General features: G+C 37.4%; 2 protein-coding genes across 2 annotated transcripts; both read left to right on the forward strand.

Moving 5' to 3' along the window:
* The first annotated feature begins 2880 nt into the window (after positions 1-2880).
* Positions 2881-4770, forward strand: LOC143888511 (DNA polymerase eta-like). Its single transcript, XM_077392969.1, has 4 exons — positions 2881-3007; positions 4065-4185; positions 4274-4385; positions 4501-4770. The coding sequence occupies exons 1-4, from the start codon at positions 2881-2883 to the stop codon at positions 4768-4770; spliced, it is 630 nt and encodes a 209-aa protein (XP_077249084.1).
* A 4957-nt stretch (positions 4771-9727) lies between these two features.
* LOC143887066 (uncharacterized) lies at positions 9728-15656 on the forward strand. Its single transcript, XM_077391175.1, has 2 exons — positions 9728-9888; positions 14128-15656. Exons 1-2 carry the CDS (start codon positions 9756-9758, stop codon positions 15432-15434), a joined length of 1440 nt encoding a protein of 479 aa, XP_077247290.1. The 5' UTR covers positions 9728-9755; the 3' UTR covers positions 15435-15656.
* The last annotated feature ends 6740 nt before the right edge of the window (positions 15657-22396 follow it).

Below are 22396 nucleotides of genomic sequence, written 5' to 3' on the forward strand. Positions count from 1 at the left end.
GAACCGGGGCTTGAAGCGGCCAAGGGACTTCTTGTGAGTGATGATCCAATGACTCTAGTTGATGGCAAACCAATGGGAGATGGATTCTCTCTGGTTAGTATCAGGGTTGCAATGGTGGGTACTGAACCTCTAATAAGACCATCAGGACGACGCAAAACTATTAGAGACGCCGCAGGAGGACATGTGCCATGGGTTTCTTCCTTTGTAAGTATATGATACTTTTATTTATTAATAAATTTATTTTGACTTTGTTGAATCTGTCACTTATTCTAAATTTTTTTTTTTGCAGGTCAAACGAACAAGAAGCATTTAAGCCAGTTTCTTGTGTCTTTTCTATTTCTGTTCTTTAGTACATGCATGGATTTTGGTAACTTTTTGTATGGGGTATTGATGTACTTAACCAAACACGAAGCACTTTAGTCCCTTTGTCTTATTCCATTTCTATGGTTGATGTATGAACCTTTATATTTCATTTCTAAGTTTGAAGTAGTGCATCATTACAGCCAATCTACACATGTAGTGTATTTTGCCACATTATGTTATTTTTATGTAAGGTATTTTGATGTACAATTCGTACAAATTTAAGCTATTTAATGTCTCTGTGTTGTCTATTCCAAATGGGAACTTTATAAGGTATAGAGATGATGGTTGTTGGGATGTATTGGAGAGGGGGCTGATGGTGGATTGTTGAAGGAGGTGATGAGATTGTGGGCGATGGAAAGGTTGGTTGTTTTCCCTCTTCTTCTTCTCAGATTATCTGTTCTTCTTTTATCTCCATTTCCCCCCTCACTTCTTTATTGTTCTTTTTTTATTTTTTCTCTGTTTGGATATTTTTTCCTCAAGGAGCGGTTCTGTTTTGATTACAGTCCTTATTGTAGGCAGCGATGAGAAGCAAGGTCATCAGATGCATTTATCTGTTGTGAACTGAGGAATGGAATCCATAATCCCTTCATCCCCATTTCACTCATTTCTGTTTATGTGATGTCAAAGGATCAAGCCCGCCAACTATTTGATGCAATGCCTGACATGAACAAATATTATAACTGGGTATGTAATCTCTTGGCACATCTCCATCAACATTTTTTTGTATTGCATATCCATAGTAGTTCAATGTTTTTCCAAGGATATGTCCTCTCCTCATAGATACAACTCAGATTTTATGTAGAAGAAAGAGATACAATTCAGATTTTATGTAGAAGCTTTCTTCTAGGATAGGCAATTCAAATTTTAGAGTTAGGCCATGATTTCTTCCATCAAATTCAAAACTATTGATCTTTCTTTAAAAATCATTGCATGTGAGTGAGATGTTACTGGTGTAGCCTTATATGCTGTAAGTTTACTTCTTTGTATTTGTAAGAGTGATTCGATTTATTGAATAAAGTGGTTCTATTTATCCTTTATCATTTTGTTGCGAAGTGTGAGGTGACTTTCACAGATTTTCCAAACTTATTTGAGGTAAATTTGCCTCATCTGTTAGAACTATGAATTGTTTTCTTTTTTAATTGGTTTTCAACTTCTATAATTGTATTTCTTGGATGGCTTTCTTTGGATACTTATATTATAAATAAATATATTATGTTTGTTTTCTAAAGTAATTAATTCATTCTTTAGGAAATATCAATAAGTATATTTTTTCTTTAGAGAAGTTCACATGACCTAAATTATCATACCATTATTTTAAGAAAACTCTTAAGATAGTAAATTTTTCCTACCTTGGACTCATTCTTTGTAAGAAAAAATTTGTCTGCCTCAAGCAAATGTTGAAAACTTTTCTTAAGACGAGAGAGAAACAGACATTAGTTTCTTTCAATTATCTAGTGCATGAAGAACATCATTAAGATTTAAAACCTATACCATAAATATTTTCTCTCCATATCCAAGTGTCTCTGAGGTGAGATCCCACCTGGTTAGATAGAACTAGCAACAAAAGTGACGTAGAGTATTGACATCCTCCCACGAGGCCTCTTCTAATGGCAATCCTTCCCATTGCACTAAGGCTTGAGCTACCCAGTGCTCTTGCTGTTTCAAGTGGCGGTAGTTCAGAATAGCAACTGGTTGTGTAATCACAGCACCGTCAGAAGTCATGAGGGGTAATGGAATTGTCTGGTTGGCAGGGTTCCCCACACACTTTTTGAGAGTTGAAACATGGAATACAGAGTGAATGCGAGCTACTGGAGGTAATTCAAGCTTATAGGCAACGTTACCAATCCTTTCTAACACCTTGAAGGGGCCAAAAAATCGCCGTCCGAGCTTTTGATGGGTTCGTAAAGCCACTGATTGCTGGCGATAAGGCTGAAGCTTAACAAAGACCCAATCGCCTGGTTCAAATTGCTTATCAACGCGATTTTTATCCGCTTGATTTTTCATTCGTGTTTGTGCTTGAGTGAGATTGGATTTGAGCTTTTGTAAAATGTCATCCCTGGTGTATAGGTCTTGATCAACAGCCTCGTTAAGAGAAGAGCCAGGAATGTACCTAGAAAGAGTAGGAGGTGGCCTTCCATACAAGGCTTGGAAGGGAGTCATACCCGCTGCAGTGTGGAAGGGAGTATTGTACCAATACTTAGCCCAATGCAAATACTTGACCCACTGTTTGGGTTCATCGAGCAGAAAGCTTCGCAAGTACATTTCTAGACACCGGTTGAGCACTTCAGATTGACCGTCCGTTTTGGGGTTATATGCACTGCTCATTGCAAGTGTGGTGCCCTGAAGCATGAACAACTCTTTCCAAAAATTACTAACAAAGAGTGGGTCTCTATCACTCACGATAGTACGGGGAATCCCATGGAAGAAGCGAAAATTTCAGCAACCTTATGGCTCCTGAAGTTGCTAGGCAAGGCAGAGAAGTGAGCATATTTGGTTAACCTATCGATGACTACCATAATGGCAGTTTTGCCAAAGGAATTTGGAAGCCTTGTGATAAAATCCATAGCAATATCCTCCCACACCTGCTCTAGAATGGGGAGGGGCTGCAGTAACCCAGTAGGTGAAGTATTCAAGGACTTTATCTGTTGGCAAACCTGTCCATCGTGGGTGCGAAAAGCTGTTTTGTGTATATCCTCGGGTCTAATTCGAATTTGATAGTAGCCGGAGCGTAGGTCCAATTTTGAGAAGAACTGGGCACCATTTAGCTCATCCAAAAGTTCATCCACCGTGGGAATAGGGAAACTGTCCTTTACTGTGATGGCATTAAGAGCCCTATAGTCGACGCAAAACCGCCATGTGCCATCTTTTTTATGGGGGTAGTTGTAATGTAGTTATTATGTGGTTATAGCTTGTGTGTTTTAGGGTAGTAGATGTTAATTGTTGATGATGAGTCTTTTAAGTGGGCAAATTGATTGATAATGTGTAACTACCTCTATTCATGTATTTAAATAGTTGTATTACAATGGAAATGTATTAAGTGCATTAGTTGTAAACCGTTGGTTCTACCATACGCGGTTAAGGATTTCTGATGGGTTTTTTGGGGTCTTTGTGTGGGACAGTTTGTCCCCTATGTGATTGTAAAATATTTTCTTTTTGGAGTAATAAACTTTTACCTTTCAAAAAAAGATAAAAATAAACAATGGAAATGTCGAGAAGTTTGCAACCAAGAAAGAAACTTTGTTCAACAGAGTCATGGTTCCTCTCCAATTGAACCATTAGGAGGTCCAGTTGCCTTGAATCAATCTTTTCCCCCACTTTTTCTAATTTTTTTTTGTGTTATGTCCAATTAGACACGTAACATCTTTTTTTTTTTTTTTAAATATGTTGTCCCTTGATAAGAAAACAAGGTAATTCAATATTCCGCTTAAAAGAAAAATAAAAGTAATTTATACGTCTTTTTTACCATGTTTAGATGCAGAGGTTGTAGTTTGATCTTAAGTCTCACATATGTTTCATGAATTTATATTCCAAATTAAATGTAGGTATCATTATTAATAAATCTTAGGGGTACTCTTTACAGATGGAAGTTATTCAAGAACATTTTGGCATTTCATTTTAAATTTCTCCACATTACGGGTGATGGTCAAGAATTATCTGCCACATTTGGTCTAACCTTCTTTTCTTGTGTTCTGTTCTTGTAGTGGAGCAAAGGAAACAGCCAGATTTAAGAGGTTTACCATCTGCTGTTGTACAGTATAATTTCTGGAAAGGTGGTGGCCTGATTGCTGTTAGTTATGAAGCTCGCAAGTATGGTGTGAAGCTGTTAGTAGAATATTCCCATTGTAATCCATGTATTGTTTCTTTGGTATCAATTTTATGAATATCTTATGAGCTAATATCTATTTTTCAGCTCAATGCGAGGAGATGAGGCCAAAAAAGTTTGCCCAAATATCCAATTGATTAAGGTTCCGGTGGCCCGTGGCAAAGCTGACTTAAGTTTATATCGTCATGCAGGTTCAGAGGTATGTTGGGTGCAAATGACATGCGTCAATGATTTGGAATCACTTTTTCCCCTGATTATGAGGCATGTTATGTGTTTATTTTGATCGACTTTTGTGATGGACTTTAAACTTGCAGGTAGTCTCTGTGCTTGCAAGCAAAGGGCGGTGTGAGAGGGCATCAATTGATGAAGTTTATCTCGACCTTACTGATGCAGCTGAATCTATGCTATCTGAAAATCCTCCAGAGATCTTGGAAATGATTGATGAAGAGACTCTCAAGTCACATATTCTTGGGCTTAATGAGGCAAGTGATATGTTTCTGCTTTTTTTCTGTCTATACATATGGGAGTTCCTAACTCACCCTCCATTGGTGAGCGCTTATGACTCATCTTCAGTAACTCCCTGAGTTAGATATGAGTGTGAGTGTGCAGGGTTGAAGTCTGGATTTTCCTATTGAACTTTAGTCCTTTCTAAGTTTCTACTTCGCTTGGTCTCCCCATAACATACATTATGTATTAAACTTCCTTTTGACAATATGCCCTTTGAGTAAATCCAAAAGCACGAAGTTCTTCGCCCAAAACATTTGTTTTTATATTCTCATGAAAACTTCAAATTGCTTTTAATGTGATAAACCTAAAGACTATGAAAAATTTAGGAAAAAGAACATGATTTAAGAATTGCATAAAGAGTGTTTTAATTAATCAAAAGGGGTTTGATGTAGCACTTGGGGAGTTTTTGGAAATATTTTTCATGAACTTTTGCCATTTACTATTTTGATGACTGATGGGGATATGCCTTGCAAATGAGGGATATAAGCAAAACTTCCAAAGATTAATTTTTGGCTGAAATTGAGTGAAATCCGAGACAACACAAAATATAGCGGCCATTTTGGGAAAAATAACAAAATAAAAATGGAACCTAAATGGTGAGCTCCCTTCAGGGTTTGGAATAGAAATGTGAGATGAAGAGGAAAGGTAATTGTAAATGGCTCTTTTTGATAACATTGAGACAGAGAATGGAAAAGTATATAATTACGTTTTCTGAGAAGAAGAAAAACATTACCATTCAAAGAAGAAGAAGAAGAAGAACATCTTTCCTATAAACAGATACATACTGGGAACCAGAGCTCCTTTAGATTAATTATAGTTTATTAATGAAATATCAATTGCAAAATCTCACATGCATAATTATTTACAGGGTGAAATAGAGATTTTGCCAAAGGTGGGTGATGAGCCATTCACTCCTTCAGGGTGGGATAGCAGCTCCCTACATGCATATTTGTTTTGTCATCTGGTTTTTAATAGCTCTAGGAGGACAAAACATGTTGATGGGGGATAACTTTAATCAGCATCATCATATCCAGTTTAATGCTATATTTCGAGTTCTGGAACCCCTGAAGTATTTTGATATAAAGTTAGAGGAGTCATGTTATCCCTTCCATTTTTATTCTAAAAATGTTCAGGAAGCAACCTATTATGATGTGCTTTGGGATTTGTTCATATTAGTTCCACATTGAAATTAATAGTAAACAAGGAATTGCCGCCATGTGCCATCTTTTTTCTTTACAAGGACCACCGGGGAAGAGAAGGGGCTGGTGCTGGGCCTAACAATGCCCTCTTGCAACATTTCAGCAACTAATCTTTCAATCTTAGATTTCTGAAAATGGGGGTAGCGGTACGGCTTCACATTCACTGGTTGGGAGCCCGGTTGTAGGTGAATGAAGTGGTGGGGTAGGATGTGAAGTTGGCTGGAATTCTATATGAAACAATGTTGTTTGTGAATAACTCTTTGCCCTCAGTCTAGAATTCCTCTCCTTACGAATGTACTTTCTTTCTTTAAAAAAAAGAAGAAGTTATAAAGCATTCTTTTATTGGTCGCCCCGTGCATCGCACGGGTGTCCCACTAGTTGTTCAAATGTACTCATACGCAAATGTGTTTGTTTCTTGCAAGGATGCTGTTTGTGAATAACTCTTTGCCCAAGGATGGGGGAAAAGGAATTTCAGGCTGAATACAGTGCATCATACTATATCACATGTGGAAATGAAATTTGACAGTCTTGTCTTGGTTGGGTGTCGATTCTATGTATCCTAATTTGACTTTACAGTAATCAACAAGAATGAATGAAGGCGAAAAGTCCAGTGATGTAAACACATTTTTTTTTTAATATTGATGTGAACATTGATCGATTGAAATAGTATAGTTTTTGGTTTTTATAAATGTGATGTCTATATAACAGGTTCTAATTGTAAAACAGGTTATGTATCAAACAAATTTGTTATTCCCGTGTTTTGGGATCTGCTGAAAATTAAATTTAAAAAAAAAAAAAAAACTGTAACTTTTAGCGGCGGTCATGACCGTTGCTGTATGCTGCAAAACCCAGTCCATTGTTAGATATTTAGTAGCGGTTGTCACCGCTGCTAATGGTACCGCTAGTGTATGTAACATCTTTAGCAGCGGTTACGACCGCTACTATATGATGCTAAACCCACTCCATAGTTGGATATTTCGCAGCGGTTAAGACCGCTTCTAATTAGACCGCTAGTGGAAGTAACATATTTAGCAGCGGTTAAGACCGTTGCTATATTGGCGAACCTAGACTCCTAAGAGTTGAAAACAGTAGCGGTGATAACCGCTGCTAAGTAGTTCCATACACAAGCGGTCCATGTAGCAGCGGTGATAACCGCTAGGGCTGCAACTCGGGTCGGGCGGGTCGGGTTTTGGAGAACCCAACCCTACCCGAGAAATATCTCGGGTCGGGTCGGGTCGGGTTTTTTTTTGGAAAACCCACGATTCCCAAACCCGGCCCTACCCATGATAAATCTCGAGTCGGGTCGGGTCGGGTCGGGTTTTTTCAGGTTGACGCAATTTTTTAAGGAAAATTCTTGTTTTGCAAGGCAACTCAACTCATAGAAGCAGAAATTACACTCACATTACACTTGAATCAAACAATGTTGTAATCAAACAATGTTGTAATTACAATCAAACAATGCTGAATCAAACACTTGAATCAACTCAACTCATAGAAGCAGAAATTACACTCACATACAATAACAGTGGGTGTGTGGGTTTTCACTTTTAACTTTTAACTAACAATAGAAAAAAATGTACATACTATAACTTATGTAACTCGGGTCGGGTCGGGTCCGGTCGGGCCCCTTCAAACCCGGCTCGACCCGAGATTCATGCGGGCTTTTGAATGCTCAACCCGGCTCGACCCGAAACCCATGAAACCTGAACCCAACCCAGGCTATTTTCGGGTCGGGTAAAACCCGGCTCGAGTTGCAGCCCTAATAACCGCTGCCATTACAAATAGCGACGGGAGATTTAGTAGCGGTTATTTAACCGCTACTAAACGTAATGGTAGCAGTTGAGCCTGCTTTGAGCAGCGGTCTTGCCCATTGCTAAAAACCATATTTGTTGTAGTGTAGCACAAATTTTTTGTTGGTAAGAAGTAGCGTAGGATTACCTCATGATCACTGTCGTAAGGTTACACCTAGATGCTTTGATACCACTTTAATTCGGATCGACGAATGAAATCCTTAGGGTTGTGGAGAGATAACAAGAAGTGAAATTCTTGCAAAATGCTTAGAAAAGCTTTTCTTTTTTAACTAAAACTGCAATTACAAAGGTTTGCTGGAATTTTATATGGTATTACAAGAGAAAAAGGACATTCAAGCTAGCCCATTAACAAGTTTAGGGACTTACAAACATCGTAAATAACTTGGGAACTCAAAAACATTGACTAGTCAAAGACCTACCAACACAATCTACTAAAATGGCCATAACTCTCCAACCACTTGGCCAAATTAAGATCTTAAATGTCCGTTTGAAACAACAAAGAAAAGGCTACAACTTTGTAGTTTACCATTTTCCAGATTCTTCCACTTAATAGTCCAAAAATGTGATTGAAAATTGGTCCGAAACTTGGAGAGGGAATGCATCTGCATCAAAGAAAAAGAAAGTGTGACAGATTTGAAGGATCTTATCGAGTTGCATGAAGAAGAAATTACAAAGTTGAAGATGAAGATTTCATCAAGTGCAGATATAGATTAGAAATTGTTTAGGATTTTGATTAAGGAGGGGTGTTGGAAATTGTAAATAAAAATTAATTTGCACATATTTTTGTGAAAAGTCATCTTCGTCTTTTAAGGTAATTATTATGTGTGGAAATAAAGAGTCTGTTGTGTTTTCTATAGTCTTTAATGTCTGGGATAGAATATCAAAGAGTTAATGTGGATTTCCTATGTAGTTGCTTAGGATACCTAGAGGACTTATGGGAACTACAACTATGTGTATAATGTCTTTGCTAATTTTAGACGTCTCTTATGTCTATTTGTATGGAGTCTTTTTATAGAGATTGTAAGCATAAGAACTTCAAGAGAGAGCTTAGAGACAAGCTTTAAGGGTAATGGTTCAGGGGAGAACAAGTGTAGAGATTTCTTCTAAGTTGTTTTGATATATATAAAGTGTTTTTATTTGGCGATACACTTGGTATTTGGTGGAGGTCTACATGTGCCCATCGGCCGTGTATCTCCCAAGCTCTCCTACCTTTCTCTTATGATCACAACACACATAATCGATCCATCAAATTGGGGCTAACAAATGGTATCAAAGCTAGATGGTGATATTAGCAAATGAGAAGTTCGAATATTTATATGAACATTCAATAGTAATTAACTAAGTATAGTGGTATGGTGTCAGTTTTAACAATCATTTTCACGGAGTGTAAGTTCCCCTGGAACAATTGGAGCTAGAGCAAGGGAAAATAGATTTACTTTGCGGGGTAGTGATGCAGTCCAAAAACGTGGAACTACCTCGATGCGTAGCAGTTGTGGATAAATAGAAAAATAAAGAAGAGAATGGGCCCTTCAATCACATTCGTAGGGAATAGATAAATTTGATCACCATCGAAGGGGATGAGAACCAAACGGACAAGATTTGGTGCTTGAAAAGTAGGCTACAAGTAAAGTTACAGAAATAAAAGTTTACGAATAAGGGAATTGTTTCATGCCGCAGGTCCGTCATCGTTTTTGTCGGCATCAGTTTTGTCCACATCAGGTACTCTTCCATTTAATAACCAAATCCGATAGACCTTCCAAACTGCAGATAAAGCAAAGAATTCTTCTTTCCCCTGTTTTAGAGAGAGAGAGAGAGAGAGAAGGGATTTGGAATAAGAATCGACTGTACACCCCAAGAAAAGCTTTAGTATTTTCCAATTGGAATAGAACGAAAACTACCCGCAGAAGGGATTTGGAATAAGAATCCACTATACCTCCCAAGAAGGAAGCGACTGTGGCTTTCCTTAACAGTACTGCTATAAATTCATCTCCTCCTTTACAACCTACCGTTCATTTCACCATAACTGCACCAACTCTCAAACCCCAAGTCACCATGGACTACTTCAGAACAATAAGAGGACAAAGAGGGCAACCCAAGAAGCTGCAAATATATGAAGATTTCGAACCAGCTTTTAATTGGAACCGTGATTCCGATGGCCATGTCGTCCTCCTCATTGCACTCCATGGTACTTCGATCCATCTCTTTGTCTTGTTATTTTCTTCTTTCTCTGATTAAATTCCTATTTTATTATGGATTTTTTTTTAAATTTTTACGCCAACAAATTAAAATATAATCGCAGTATGTCACATCCGAATGTGTGGTGATGATGGAGGGAGATGGTGGTGTGGGAGGACTCATTATCACCATGGGTTAATCATCCGATTGTCTCTTTAAGTAAATTATTAGATTATACGCTTACAGTGTTAGTATGGTGGTGACCATTGTTAGCAAAATAATATTCGGCAAAAAATTGGGACAGTTTAATATGGTATTGAATAAAGAAAAATGTAATAAAAGAACGGTCAAGTATATGGAAGCACGAAAAAATGCATTTAATACGTTTAAAATTTTGTCATTTACATAATATAGCGAGGGGACCTATCAAAAACAATATAGCGAGGGTAAATTTGGAAAGTTGGCAAAATGAGTTTATTATCTTTAAAATTCGTTTCAAATGGTTTCCTAAAAAATGGAGTTTTTTTTTTCTTATAAAGGTTTTAATATGAGAAACTACAAAATGTGTTGGTTTTTCAAAAGAAAAAAAAAAGAAACAACATTTAAATCTAAGTTTTGCTAACTATGGTGGTGACAAGGGAGCAATGGCAGTAGTCTTAAAACTCAATAAGTCGACTCATCAATGACTCGGTTGGTAACACATAACCTCTATAACTAAAGTGAAACAACTTATCTACCAAGCTATGCAATCTGGTCATGTCCAATTTTAAGAAGCATATATAGATATGCAAAATTTAATATTAGATATGACAACCGGCTTGATTATATATTTTTTTGAAATGGCAATAATTATATATAGCAAATTTAGGAGGCCGAGATGGACCACCCATATCTACAATAGGAAGCAAGAAAGAAACATGAACGAAGAAAAAACAAAATACAGAGAAAACCCCTTTTCAGGGAGGAAGGTGGTCGAACCACATAATAGAACCACCGGAGACACCACGCTTAGCTAGCGCATCCGCCTTATCATTTGCCGATCTTCTAACATGTTGAAAGCCGATAGTGGACCCCACAGTTAAGTCTTCAATCTCATCAAAAATTAAGTCATGACTGACTCATTGAGTTGAGTTGACTCAAGTAGAGTCAAGTCTCTAAGTTATTAAACTAGAATTTGAGAAGTTTATACACCGATCAGTTGGAGATTAAGAATACAGATAAAAATCATAGCACATTGGTTGCATAGATTTTGTAAGAGTAATATGTCAGAAACCGACAAATTATTCATCATGATTGAATTTAATTCAAAAATTGCAAGATTATTTACTCCTTGTATTCTTTAAAGTTCATAACAGGATTATTTAACTACCCTTTTCCAGTGACTGCGTTTAACCATTAAACCCTAACCCTAGCTCTATTCCTTTCATTTACCTATTTCCTCAACCTCTCTCATCTTCCTTCTTTCATTTCCTTAAACCCTAACCCTAACTCTAGGCTCCATCCCCTTTTATGGGGTGCCCACAAGAATTTAACCAATTGGAGAAGCTGAAGAACTTGAATGTGGAGCTCAAGTCAGAGAACAGGCTATTCATGGTCTATTGAAAAAGAGAAGTGATATATTCACCCTCTTTTACTAGGGACAGCCCTTTGTAGTGTATTTATGACTACTATTTCACACTATAGGGCCTGTCCCAAGTAAAATAGAGAGTTGAGTATATCATTTCCGTTGTGAAATTATTATAATGCTTAATTTGCTCAGGAGACGTTAAATATATGTACCTTTCTTGAAATTTCTTTATAATACAACGGTTTGAAAGGAAAAAGGGGCGTTTTACCTAAAGTTTTTTTTGGGAGTAATTTCTTTTATTGAAATGATGGCTGCACTACATTGTTTAAGTTAGTGCACTCCTACCTAAAGCCTGACAGATAAATTCCCCCTTTAACATTATTCGTTCAGTTTTAAAGGCAAAGAAAAACATTAATGGGGTGAATTCATCCTCAAGCGCACAGAAACCGTTAAAGGGGGAGATTTTATCAGTTTAAGGGCGGGAAAATATCCCATATATATATATATATGAGAAAAGGTTCCTACACACTTGTGTAGATAAGTTATCTACACATTAATTAGCTTAAAAGACAGTGGTGCCCACATTGTTTTGGTGATCCAAACCATTCATTTGAAAGGCCCTCACATAGATAGGGTGTCCACAAAAAATCAGATCCATAGGATCATCCTAACCATTCGAACTGTGGAGGCAAAAAATGGACTAATTTGTGAAGGTTTATACACGTCCATTTTACCTCCACAAATTGTAGGGTTGGGATGATCCTATGGATCTAATTTTTTGTGGACACCCTATCCATGCGAGGGCCTTTCAAATGAATGGTTTGGATCACACAAACAATGTGGGCTCCCACTATATTTTAAGCTAGTGTGTAGATAACTTATCTACACAAGTGTAGGAACCCTTTTCAAATGCATGGATGTGTATATGCTCTTATATCATGCCCATTGGTACATGCCCATAATCACAGTGCCTGCTTTTAGATTTGACCCAACAACAGCCAATTTTATAACATTCTATTATTGGGATGTGTTAAATTCACCCCATGAACAAGAATACGCTTAACTGAAATCATTAGATCTCTTTAAGGGCCGCAGAAGAAAGCGTCAACTCCAGAAGCATTGAAACTGAACGATTTCTGTTATAAGGGGGTGTATTCTTCTTTCAAGTGGGTGAATTTATCACCTCCCCTATCATTGGATCAAAAACCAAAGAAATTATATGGTGACAGACAGTCAAGTCCCATGTGGGTGGTACGTCAAAAGTACCGCCATTGATATGTGATGGAACAGCAGCCTCTTAAAAAGTGGACTGCTGTTGGATCAAATATCAAGGGCGGTAGGCACCGTATAAAAACTCCAAAAACCATGGGTTTACTTTGTTTGTACCCCTATCATGTGCAACTAGATACACCATATCATTTCGACATGCACACACACTGTGTGTGGGGTGCCAGGGGATTTGCTAGGAGATTTCATGGAAAGCCATTTCCTAAATTCTTTGCTTTCTATGAAAGCAAGAGATAGAAGTGCTGTTCTAAATTCTACCTTCTTCCTTGAGATCTAGAATCACTTGTGCAACCTTCTCTATGTACCTTGGCATTTTCCTTGCACTCTTTTGGAAGCCAACTACTTTATGTTAAAATACCAATTAGGGTCCTCCAACTCCAACAAAAAACTCGTTTTGAATCAACACTTTCTTCTTGCCACATTCTAGATAAGACATGAACAAAACTTGGCTCAGGTCGGGGTCTGAGATACTTTCCTCAGACCCCCTATAATAGCAAAGAGTGTGGGCGTGTGGAAATATCAATTCCATGCTTACTTTTTATTTTCAGAAGTAATTGATATTTCCAGACCCCTTGCTATTAGACTATTAGCAAGGGGTCTGAGGAACTTTCCTAAGACCCTGACCTAAGCCGAGTTTCATTCATAAGACATTAGGTGTCTTGACTTCGAGCGGAGGGATCCTGTACACAACTTTTGAGTGAATAAGAGTGTTATTAGATCTAGTTGTGTGTGAGTTAGGAACTGTCGGAGTAGAATACCCGAGACCACATAATCTAAGAACACCCGATGCAACCTGATGCTCGATTTCATCAAACAAACAGCCTCAAGAAAGACAAAGTTTCCAGAATGATTTAGAAATATAAAAAGCTTTTTCCCTCCCGATAGAATGAACCTTTGTCTATTCTTCGATATTTCTGGTCCTAAGCTCCTTTGCTTCGAAGGCAGATATTGATTTGAGGAATCTTTCGAAAGGATTCTTTCCTATTCCCGACTCTAATTGATTAGAATGTTGGGGAACTGTTTTCCTTCTAAAAATTCATTCCCTAATCCCGAAATGGCTTTCCACGAAATTTCCTAGCAAATCCCATATATGTGTGTGTTTGGGGCGGGGCGGGACGAGGCGGGGGAGGTTGTTTTACGTTCAAATAAGAAAAATACATGTATCTTTTCGGATATTCCCCAAACAATTCTTGAATTTTATTTTTGACCATTTGTCTCTTCCAACTCAGATTATTCTTAAATCAAAACTTTGTAACTAGTGAGTCTTTCATGAATGGTTCCCAAACAAGTCTCGAATTTCTTTCATCATTGGTTTACGAATTGAATTCTTGTATTTCCTAAATCAGAATTTTTAATTATGCTTAAAGTTGATATTTCTATTCACTTCTATTTAAGGTTTCGAGAAGGAGCAGGTGATTGTGAAAGTTGAAGCTGATCGCAAATTAATGGTTAGCGGTGAGCGGCTCATAAGTGATAGCAAATATAGTCGGTTCAAGCAGGCATTTAGAATCCCAGAAGATACAATTGTAGAAAAGATTACCCACAATTTTGCACATGGTTCTCTCTTCGTAACTATGCCAAATAAAGAACAAATAAGAATTGATGAATCCAAGGAGGTTGTTAATTATAATGGTAAGATAGAGGACAGGGAACAAGACCATGAGAAACCAAAGGAAATGCCTAAGCAAGAACCAGAAAGAAAGGATGAACCCAAGAAGGAAGTTGTTAATAATAGTGATAAGAAAGAGGAAAGGGCTAAAGGCCTAGAGAAACCAAAGGAAGTGATTAAGAAAGAACCAGAAAGAAAGGATGAACCCAAGAAGGAGGTTGCAAGAGATAATGATAAGAAAGAGAAAATGGAACCAGACACATGGAAACCAAAGGTAATGCTGAATATAGAGCCAGCAAGAAAGGATGAACCCAAGAAGGCTGCAAAAGATAATGATAAGAAAGAGGAAAAGGCTCAAGACCCAATAATACCAAAGGAGGTTGTTAATAATAATGTTAAGAAAGAGGAAAGGACTCAAGGCCAAGAGAAACCAAAGGAAGTGATGAAGAAAGAACTAGAAATAAAGGATGAACCCAAGAAGCAGCTTACAAATGTTATTAGTACGAAAGAGGAAAAGGCACAAGACCCAGAGAAACCAAAGGAAGCACAGAAGAAAGAGCCAGCAAGAAAGGATGAACCCAAGAAGGAGGTTACAAGAGAAAATGTTAAGACAGAGGAAATGGGACGAGAGACAGGGACATCGAAGGTAATGCTGACTACCGAGCCAGCAAGAAAGGATGAACGCAAGAAGGCTGCAAAAGATAATGATAAGAAAGAGGAAAAGGCTCAAGACTCAATAACGCCAAAGGATATGCCGAAGAAAGAACTTGAAAGAAAGGATGAAGCCAAGGATGTTTCAAATGATAATTATAAGGAAGGGAAAAAAGTAAAAGACTTAGAGAAGACATGGGAGGTAGGTGATGGTCATGAATATGGAGATTGTGTTAATAAAGAGAAAGAAAAGAGAGACAAGAATGACGAGAAAGATGATTTGACTGAAAGAAATGGAGAGAGGGAAATATGTTGGAGTGAGGAAAGAGAAAGAATGCAGGAACGTGTACTTGAGAAGATGAACATGAACAAGGTCGTCATTGCAACAGCGATTCTGGCATTTTCATTAGGGTTCTACCTATCAATTAAGCTAATGTGCTAAGGAGAATGATATGAGACGTCTCCATATGCGGTCAAACCATTCTCTACTATCTGTTTTCATTTCAAATACCAGCCATATGATATATATGAAATTTGATTACCAACTATTATGTGTCTATCTTTTCTCATTGTAAATAAATAGCAGAAATAAGGATATATGAAATCTCCCCCTCTCTCGCTCATCTTCAAAAGATTGTTCTTGCCCACATTTAACCTCTCATGTTTGCTTTATCTTTTCAAAAAGGGTTTTGGTATATATGCATTTAGTTTTCTTTACTGGAATATTTTCTTTTGTCAAAAGAAGAAAAATGTTTTCTAATGTTACTGAGTTATTTTGTTGTGAGGGCTACTAGCAAAAGTTTGAATCGGTTTTGGTTAAAAAAAAAAAAAACTAGAGCATATTATAGGTGTTGGAATGTAACCAACTAGACGAAGGGAAAAGCTTAGATTTTTTTCTTTTTTTGATGGGTAAGCTAGGGTTAGGCAGACACCTACCAGAATGTATAAATGAAGAAAGATATATAGGGATCTCGATGGCGTCGATTGGCCATTGAGAAACTTGATCTAGCACATTTTTTTTGTTGGTAAGAACTAGCGTAGGATCGCCTCACGATCACCGTCATAAGGCTACACTTAGATGCTTTGATACCACTTTAATTCGGATCGACGAATGAAATCCTTAGGGTTGCGGAGAGATAACAAGAAGTGAAATTCTTGCAAAATGCTTAGAAAAGCTTTTCTTTTTCATGTAAAACTACAATTACAAAGGTTTGCTAGACTTTTATAAGGTAATACAGGAGAAAAAAGACATTCAAGCTAGCCCATTAACAAGCTTAGGGAGTTACAAACATCATAAATAACTTAGGAACTCAGAAACATTGACTAGTCAAAGACTTACCAATACAGTCTACTAAAATGGCCATTACTCTCCAATCACTTGGCCAAATTAAGATCTTAAATATCTGTCTGAAACAACAAAGAAAAGGCTACGTCTTTGTAGTTTACCTTTTTCTAGATTCTGCCAGTTAATAGTCCAAAATGTGATTGAAAATTTGTCAGAAGCTTGCAGCGGGAATACACCTGCATCAAAGAAAGAGAATGTGTGATAGATTTAAATAATCTTATCGAGTTGCATGAAGAAGAGATTACAAAGTTGAAGATGACGATTTCATCAAGTGCAGATATAGATTAGAAATTGTTTGGGATTTTGATTTAAGTAAGGGTGTTGGAAATTGTAAATAAAAATTAATTTGCACATTTTTTGTGGGAAGTCATCTTTGTCTTTTAGGGTATTTATTATGTGTGGAAATAAAGAGTCTGTTGTGTTTTCTATAGTCTTTAATGTCTAGGATAGAATATCAAAGAGTTAATGCGGATTTCCTATGTAGTTGCTTAAGATACTTGGAGGACCCATTGGAACTACAACTATGTGTATAATGTCTTTGCTAATTTTAGGTGTCTCTTATGTCTAATTGTATGGAGTCTTTTTATAGAGATTGTAAGCTTAAGAACTTCACGAGAGAGCTTAGAGACAAGCTTCAAGTGTAAAGGTTCAAGGGATAACAAGTGTAGAGATTTCTTTTAAGTTGTTTTGATATATATATATATATATATATATATATATATATATATATAATGTTTTTATTTGGTGACACTTGGTATTTGGTGGAGGTCTACATGTGCCCATTGGCCATGTATCTCCCAAGCTCCCCTACCTTTATCTTATGATCACAACACACATAATCGATCCATCAAATTGGGGCTAACAAGTGGTATCAAAGCTAGATCGTGATATTAACAAATGAGAAGTTCAAATATTTATATGAATGTTCAATAATGCTTAACTTAGGATAGTGGTATGATGTCAGTTTTAACAATCATTTTCACGGAGAGTAAGTTCCCATGGACGGAGAGTAAGTTCCCATGGACCAGTTGGAACCAAAGGGAGGGAAATAGATTACTTTGGGGTGTAGTGATGCAGTCCAAAAATGTGGAACTACCTCGATGCGTAGCAGTGGTGGCAAAATAGAAAAATAAAGAAGAGAAGGGGCCCTTTGATCACCATCGTAGGGAATAGATTAATTTGATCACCGTCGAAGAGGATAAGTCAAATGGACAAGATTTGGTGCCTAAAAAGTAGGCTACAAGTAAAGTTACAAATAAAAGTTTACGAATAAGAGAATTGTTTCATGCCACAGGTTCGTCATCGTTTTTGTCCGCACCATTTTTGTCCGCATCAGGAACTCTTCCATTTAATACCCTAACCAAGTACACCTACCAAAGTGCAGATAAAGCAAAGAATTCTTCTTTCCCCTATTTTAGAGAGAGAGAGAGAGAGAGAGAGACCTACAGAAGGGATTTGGAATAAGACTCGACTATACGAACCAAGAAAAGCTTGTAGTATTTTCCAATTGGAATAGAACCAAAACTACCCGCAGAAGGGATTTGGAATAAGAATCCACTATACCTCCCAAGAAGGAACCGACTGTAGCTTTCCTTAACAGTGCTGCTATAAATTCATCTCCTCCCTTACAATTAACTTACCGTTCATTTTACCATAACTGCACCAATTCTCAAACCCCAAGTCACCATGGAAAACTTTAGAACAAGAGGAAGATATGGGCTAGGATATGGACTAGTACAAAGAGCGCAACCCCCTTATAATTGGAACCATGATTCCGATGGCCATGTTGTCGTCCTCATTGCACTCTATGGTACTTCGATCCATCTCTTTCTCTTGTTATTTTCTTCTTTCTTTGATTAAATTCCAATTTTAGTATGGTATTTTTTTGGGAGATGTTATCAGCACTACTGTATTTTGATGAGGACACTCCTCACTTTATTCAAAATAAGGTATCGGTCGCACCATAGGATGATCCAAACCGTCCATTAGATGGGCCACAGCCTAAATAGGTTGTGCCCCAAAAATCATTTCCATAGGTTGATCCTAACCCTCCGATCTATAGAGGGTTAGGATCAACCCTCTAACATTCAGATCGTTTAAAACTAAGTTTTGCTAACTATGGTGGTGACAAGGGAGGCATGGTAGTAGTCTTAAAACTCAATGAGTCGACTCATCAATGACTCGGTTGGTAACACATAACCTCTAGAACTAAAGTGAAACAACTTATCTACCGAGCTATCCAATCTGGTCGTGTCCATTTTTTAAGAAGCGTATATAGATATGCAAAATTTAATATTAGATGAGACAACCTAAAGTCATGACTGACTCATTGAGTTGAGTTGACTCACGTAGAGTCAACTTTCTGAGTTTTTAAACTAGAATTTGAGAAGTTTATACAGCGATCAGTTGGAGATTAAGAATACAGATAAAAATCATAGCACCTTGGGTGCTTCGATTTTGTAAGTATAATATGTCAGAAGCCGACAAATAAGTCATCAAGATTGAATTTAATTCAAAAGATGCAAGATTATTTACTACTCGAATTCTTTAAAGTTCAAAACAGGATTATTTAACTTCCCTGTTCCAGTGACTGTCTTTAACAATTAAACCCTAACCCTAACTCTATTCCTTTCATTTACCTATTTCCTCAACCTCTCTCATCTAGGGGTGGACATGGTTCCGGTTCGAACCGAGGAACCGAACCGAACCGGCACATATGGTTCGGTTCGGTTCGGTTCCATAGTTAAATGGTTCGGTTCCGATTCTAATAACCTGGAACCGATGGAAATTCGGTTCGGTTCTGGGTTTGGGATCCCGGAACCAAGAACCGACCCACTTTAAAACCCTTAAATATGCTTGTTTTTACTTGGATTTGATGAAGGACTGAGATTAATCAGACTAAAAAACAAGTTTTTTAATCTCAGCACTTCCCCAAAAATAAAGTGAATGGACTGATTCCACTCACTCGATTTTATAAAGCTATGCGGATTTCGTTTGAGCAAGTTTCATTCTACCGTTCGTGGCTTGCGGGGAATGAGAATGTTTGGCAAACAAGCCCTAATATTTTAATGGCAGGAAAGAAGATCTGGGAAGGGAAAGTGAAATCTCCTTTTTCTTTTTAATATTAACTTGAAAGTTTTTGGAAGTGTAAGAAGAAAGTGAAAGGCTTTCAAAAATAGCAAAATATTATGAGAGTCGTCTTCCCCTTTCGATCAAGAGTCAAATATCATGTAATCCATGTCTTGATGACAAATGAGAAAAAAGTGAAAGATAGTATTCTACCAATCAAAAGCGCATTTTAAAAATCTCATGTATAACGCCCCCACAAAGTCATATTCATCAGCTCATTACAGACTTTTGTGCTCTGCTTTTCCCATCAATGATAGGCTGGAAACAGAAAGTTATTCTATCTCAAGAAAAAAAAACCAAACATTCAAACACAAGGAGGGAAACTGTTGTGAATAAATTCCGTTGATTTGGTGAAGGTCGAGTAAACCCAGAACCGAACCGAACCGAACCGATTATATATGGTTCTGGGTCGGTTCGGTTCCAAACATATATGGTTCTGGTTCGGTTCCAATTTCAGGGAACCGATTATATATGGTTCGGTTCTGGGTATACCCCAAAACCGAACCAAACCAAACCATGTCCACCCCTACTCTCATCTTCCTTCTTTCATTTCCTTAAACCATTACTCTAACTCTAGGCCCCATCCCCTTTGATGGGGCGCCCACAAGAATTGAACCAATTGGAGAAGCTGCAGAAATTGAACGTGGAGCTCAAGTCAGAGAACAGGCTATTCATGGGAGATCATTCTACTTGCAGAGCAAAGATTTGGGCCATGTAAAGATGGGAGGAATATCATTTCCCAAAGAAAAACAATAGATCTATTCAGATTTGCATTCAGTTCCAATAGCAAGGAATTTTAAACAACCTCATTATCACCTGAATTATCAAAATAGTGATTCTGCTGCAGATGACCTAAAAGATTCTGGTCCGGAAAAGATGTTTCTTAAACTCCAACCACTACATCTTCTCTTGCTTTGGCTTTTTTTCGATTCTTTTTTTTGCTCTTTTTTTCATCCTCCACTTCGCAGAACCTAAGGGTAGAGTTCAAAACTATTAGAGCAAAGATCCTCAGGTGTTTCCAAGCCAACAAGTCCAATACTTCGCTTGCAAAACATTTTATTTTAATTGAACTTCTCTCTTATATAATGGATTCATAAAAAAAAATCTATAATTAAAATCTAGAAGGACTTGCCAAACCAAATTTGTTATTGCTCAAATAAGAATTAGAATACTTAAAAGATTAAAAAAAAACAACATCCAATCGGTGCATAATCAAGTAAATTCCTTCAACTGTAGGCAATAGGAGCATTCAAGTGGGTGATTGTGAGTGTGCGGCAATACGCTCTGATATTTGGACCATTCAGCTAGTGATGGTACTGTTCTATATGCCAACTGAACATAATTCAGCTATGTGAATCAAAGACAATATTTTAAGAAAACAAAATATTGTACAACTTATATAATTAGTTTGTGTTATATTTATATATTTTCTTTCAAATGTCATTGCTATATAATAAATTTGTGTCATATATAATCTATGACTTGTGGTCACGGACATGAGTGTTGCCTGTCGACATGGACACAACAAGTCTCTAAAGTTTACAAATGGGGACATGGCTAGAAAAAAGGACATGGCCAGATATTCACATATATTGAAAATCAGAGAAAATTTTGAAAGATCTAAGAAATTCGATCTTTGGAAAGTTTTTAAAATAATTAATTATACATGTAACCTATTTTGGAAGATGATAATCAAAACAATTCTTAAATTATAAGTGCTTGTTCATGGTCTATTGAAAAAGAGAAGTGATATATTCACCCTCTTTTACTAGGGACAGCCTGTTGTAGTGTATTTAATTATTTATGACACTCTTTCACACTTGGGGCTGTCCCAAGTAAAAAAGAGGTTTGAGTATATAATTTCCCTTGAGAAATTATTATAATTAATGCTTAATTTGCTCACGACACATTAAATATATGTACCTTTCTCTAAATTTATTTATAATACAACGATTTGAAAGGAAAAAGGGTCGTTTTACCTAAAGTTTTTGTTAGGAGTAATTTCTTTTATTGGGATTATTTATTGAAATGATGGCTGCACTACAATGTTTCCAAGTTACTGCACTCCTACCTAAAGCCTGACGACAGATAACCCCGCTCCGCCCCTAAAGGGAGTGAATTTATCCTAACACAGTAAACCATTCTCATAGAAACCGTTAAAGGGGGGGGGGGGGGGGGGAGGATGGATTTTATCCGTTTAAGGGGGGAAAATATCATTTCCCATAAACACACACACACACACACACACACACACACACATATATATATATATATATATATATATGGGGAAAGTGATTGTGAGCGGCCCCTCATATAAGCTTATATGAGGTGACTGCTAAAATCATGGTGGGCCCACATTTTTGGGGTGATCCGAACCGATCATTTGATAGGCCCTGACATAGATAGGGGGTGCCCAAAAAATCATTTCCATAAGATCATCCCAACCCTTCGAACTGTGGGGGTGAAAGAGGGGAAAATGGACGGGTAAGTGGGCAAATTTATACCCGCCCATTTCCCCATCTTTCTCCTCCACAGTTCGAAGGGTTGGGATGATCCTATGAAGCGGATTTTTTGGACACCCCCTATCTATGTCAGGGCCTATCAAATGACCGGTTCGGATCACCCCAAAAATGTGGGCCCACCATGTTTTTAGCGGTCACCTCATATAAGCTTATATGAGGGGCCGCTCACAATCACTTTCCCCTATATATATATATATCTACTACTATAAGCTGGGAGGAAAAGCCCAGGCTTTTTTTATTTTCCTGAAAATTTTGTGGAATTTACACCTCAGCTGAAACAGGTAAATGCCCCATATGCTCTCAAATTCACACTTTTCTGAGTTTTAAATACCCCATGTGCCCTCAGATTACACGCAGCTTCTGTGTATACATTAGAGATATTTTTGGCAATAGCCTTATCTCTTCAGA

Source organism: Tasmannia lanceolata, unplaced genomic scaffold (genome assembly GCF_043159265.1).
Source record: "Tasmannia lanceolata isolate RefF3 unplaced genomic scaffold, GAP_Taslan_0.1 ptg000012l, whole genome shotgun sequence".
NCBI lineage: Eukaryota > Viridiplantae > Streptophyta > Magnoliopsida > Canellales > Winteraceae > Tasmannia > Tasmannia lanceolata.

Bases quoted from the DNA above. Each gene is read 5' to 3' on its own strand.
- LOC143888511 (XM_077392969.1), top strand. From the start codon at position 2,881: ATGGCAGTTTTGCCAAAGGAATTTGGAAGCCTTGTGATAAAATCCATA. The intron at 3,008-4,064 runs GTTGGCAAACCT...CTGTTCTTGTAG, and splicing joins AGTATTCAAGGACTTTATCT to TGGAGCAAAGGAAACAGCCA. The intron at 4,386-4,500 runs GTATGTTGGGTG...TTAAACTTGCAG, and splicing joins ATCGTCATGCAGGTTCAGAG to GTAGTCTCTGTGCTTGCAAG.
- LOC143887066 (XM_077391175.1), top strand. From the start codon at position 9,756: ATGGACTACTTCAGAACAATAAGAGGACAAAGAGGGCAACCCAAGAAG. The intron at 9,889-14,127 runs GTACTTCGATCC...CTTCTATTTAAG, and splicing joins CCTCCTCATTGCACTCCATG to GTTTCGAGAAGGAGCAGGTG.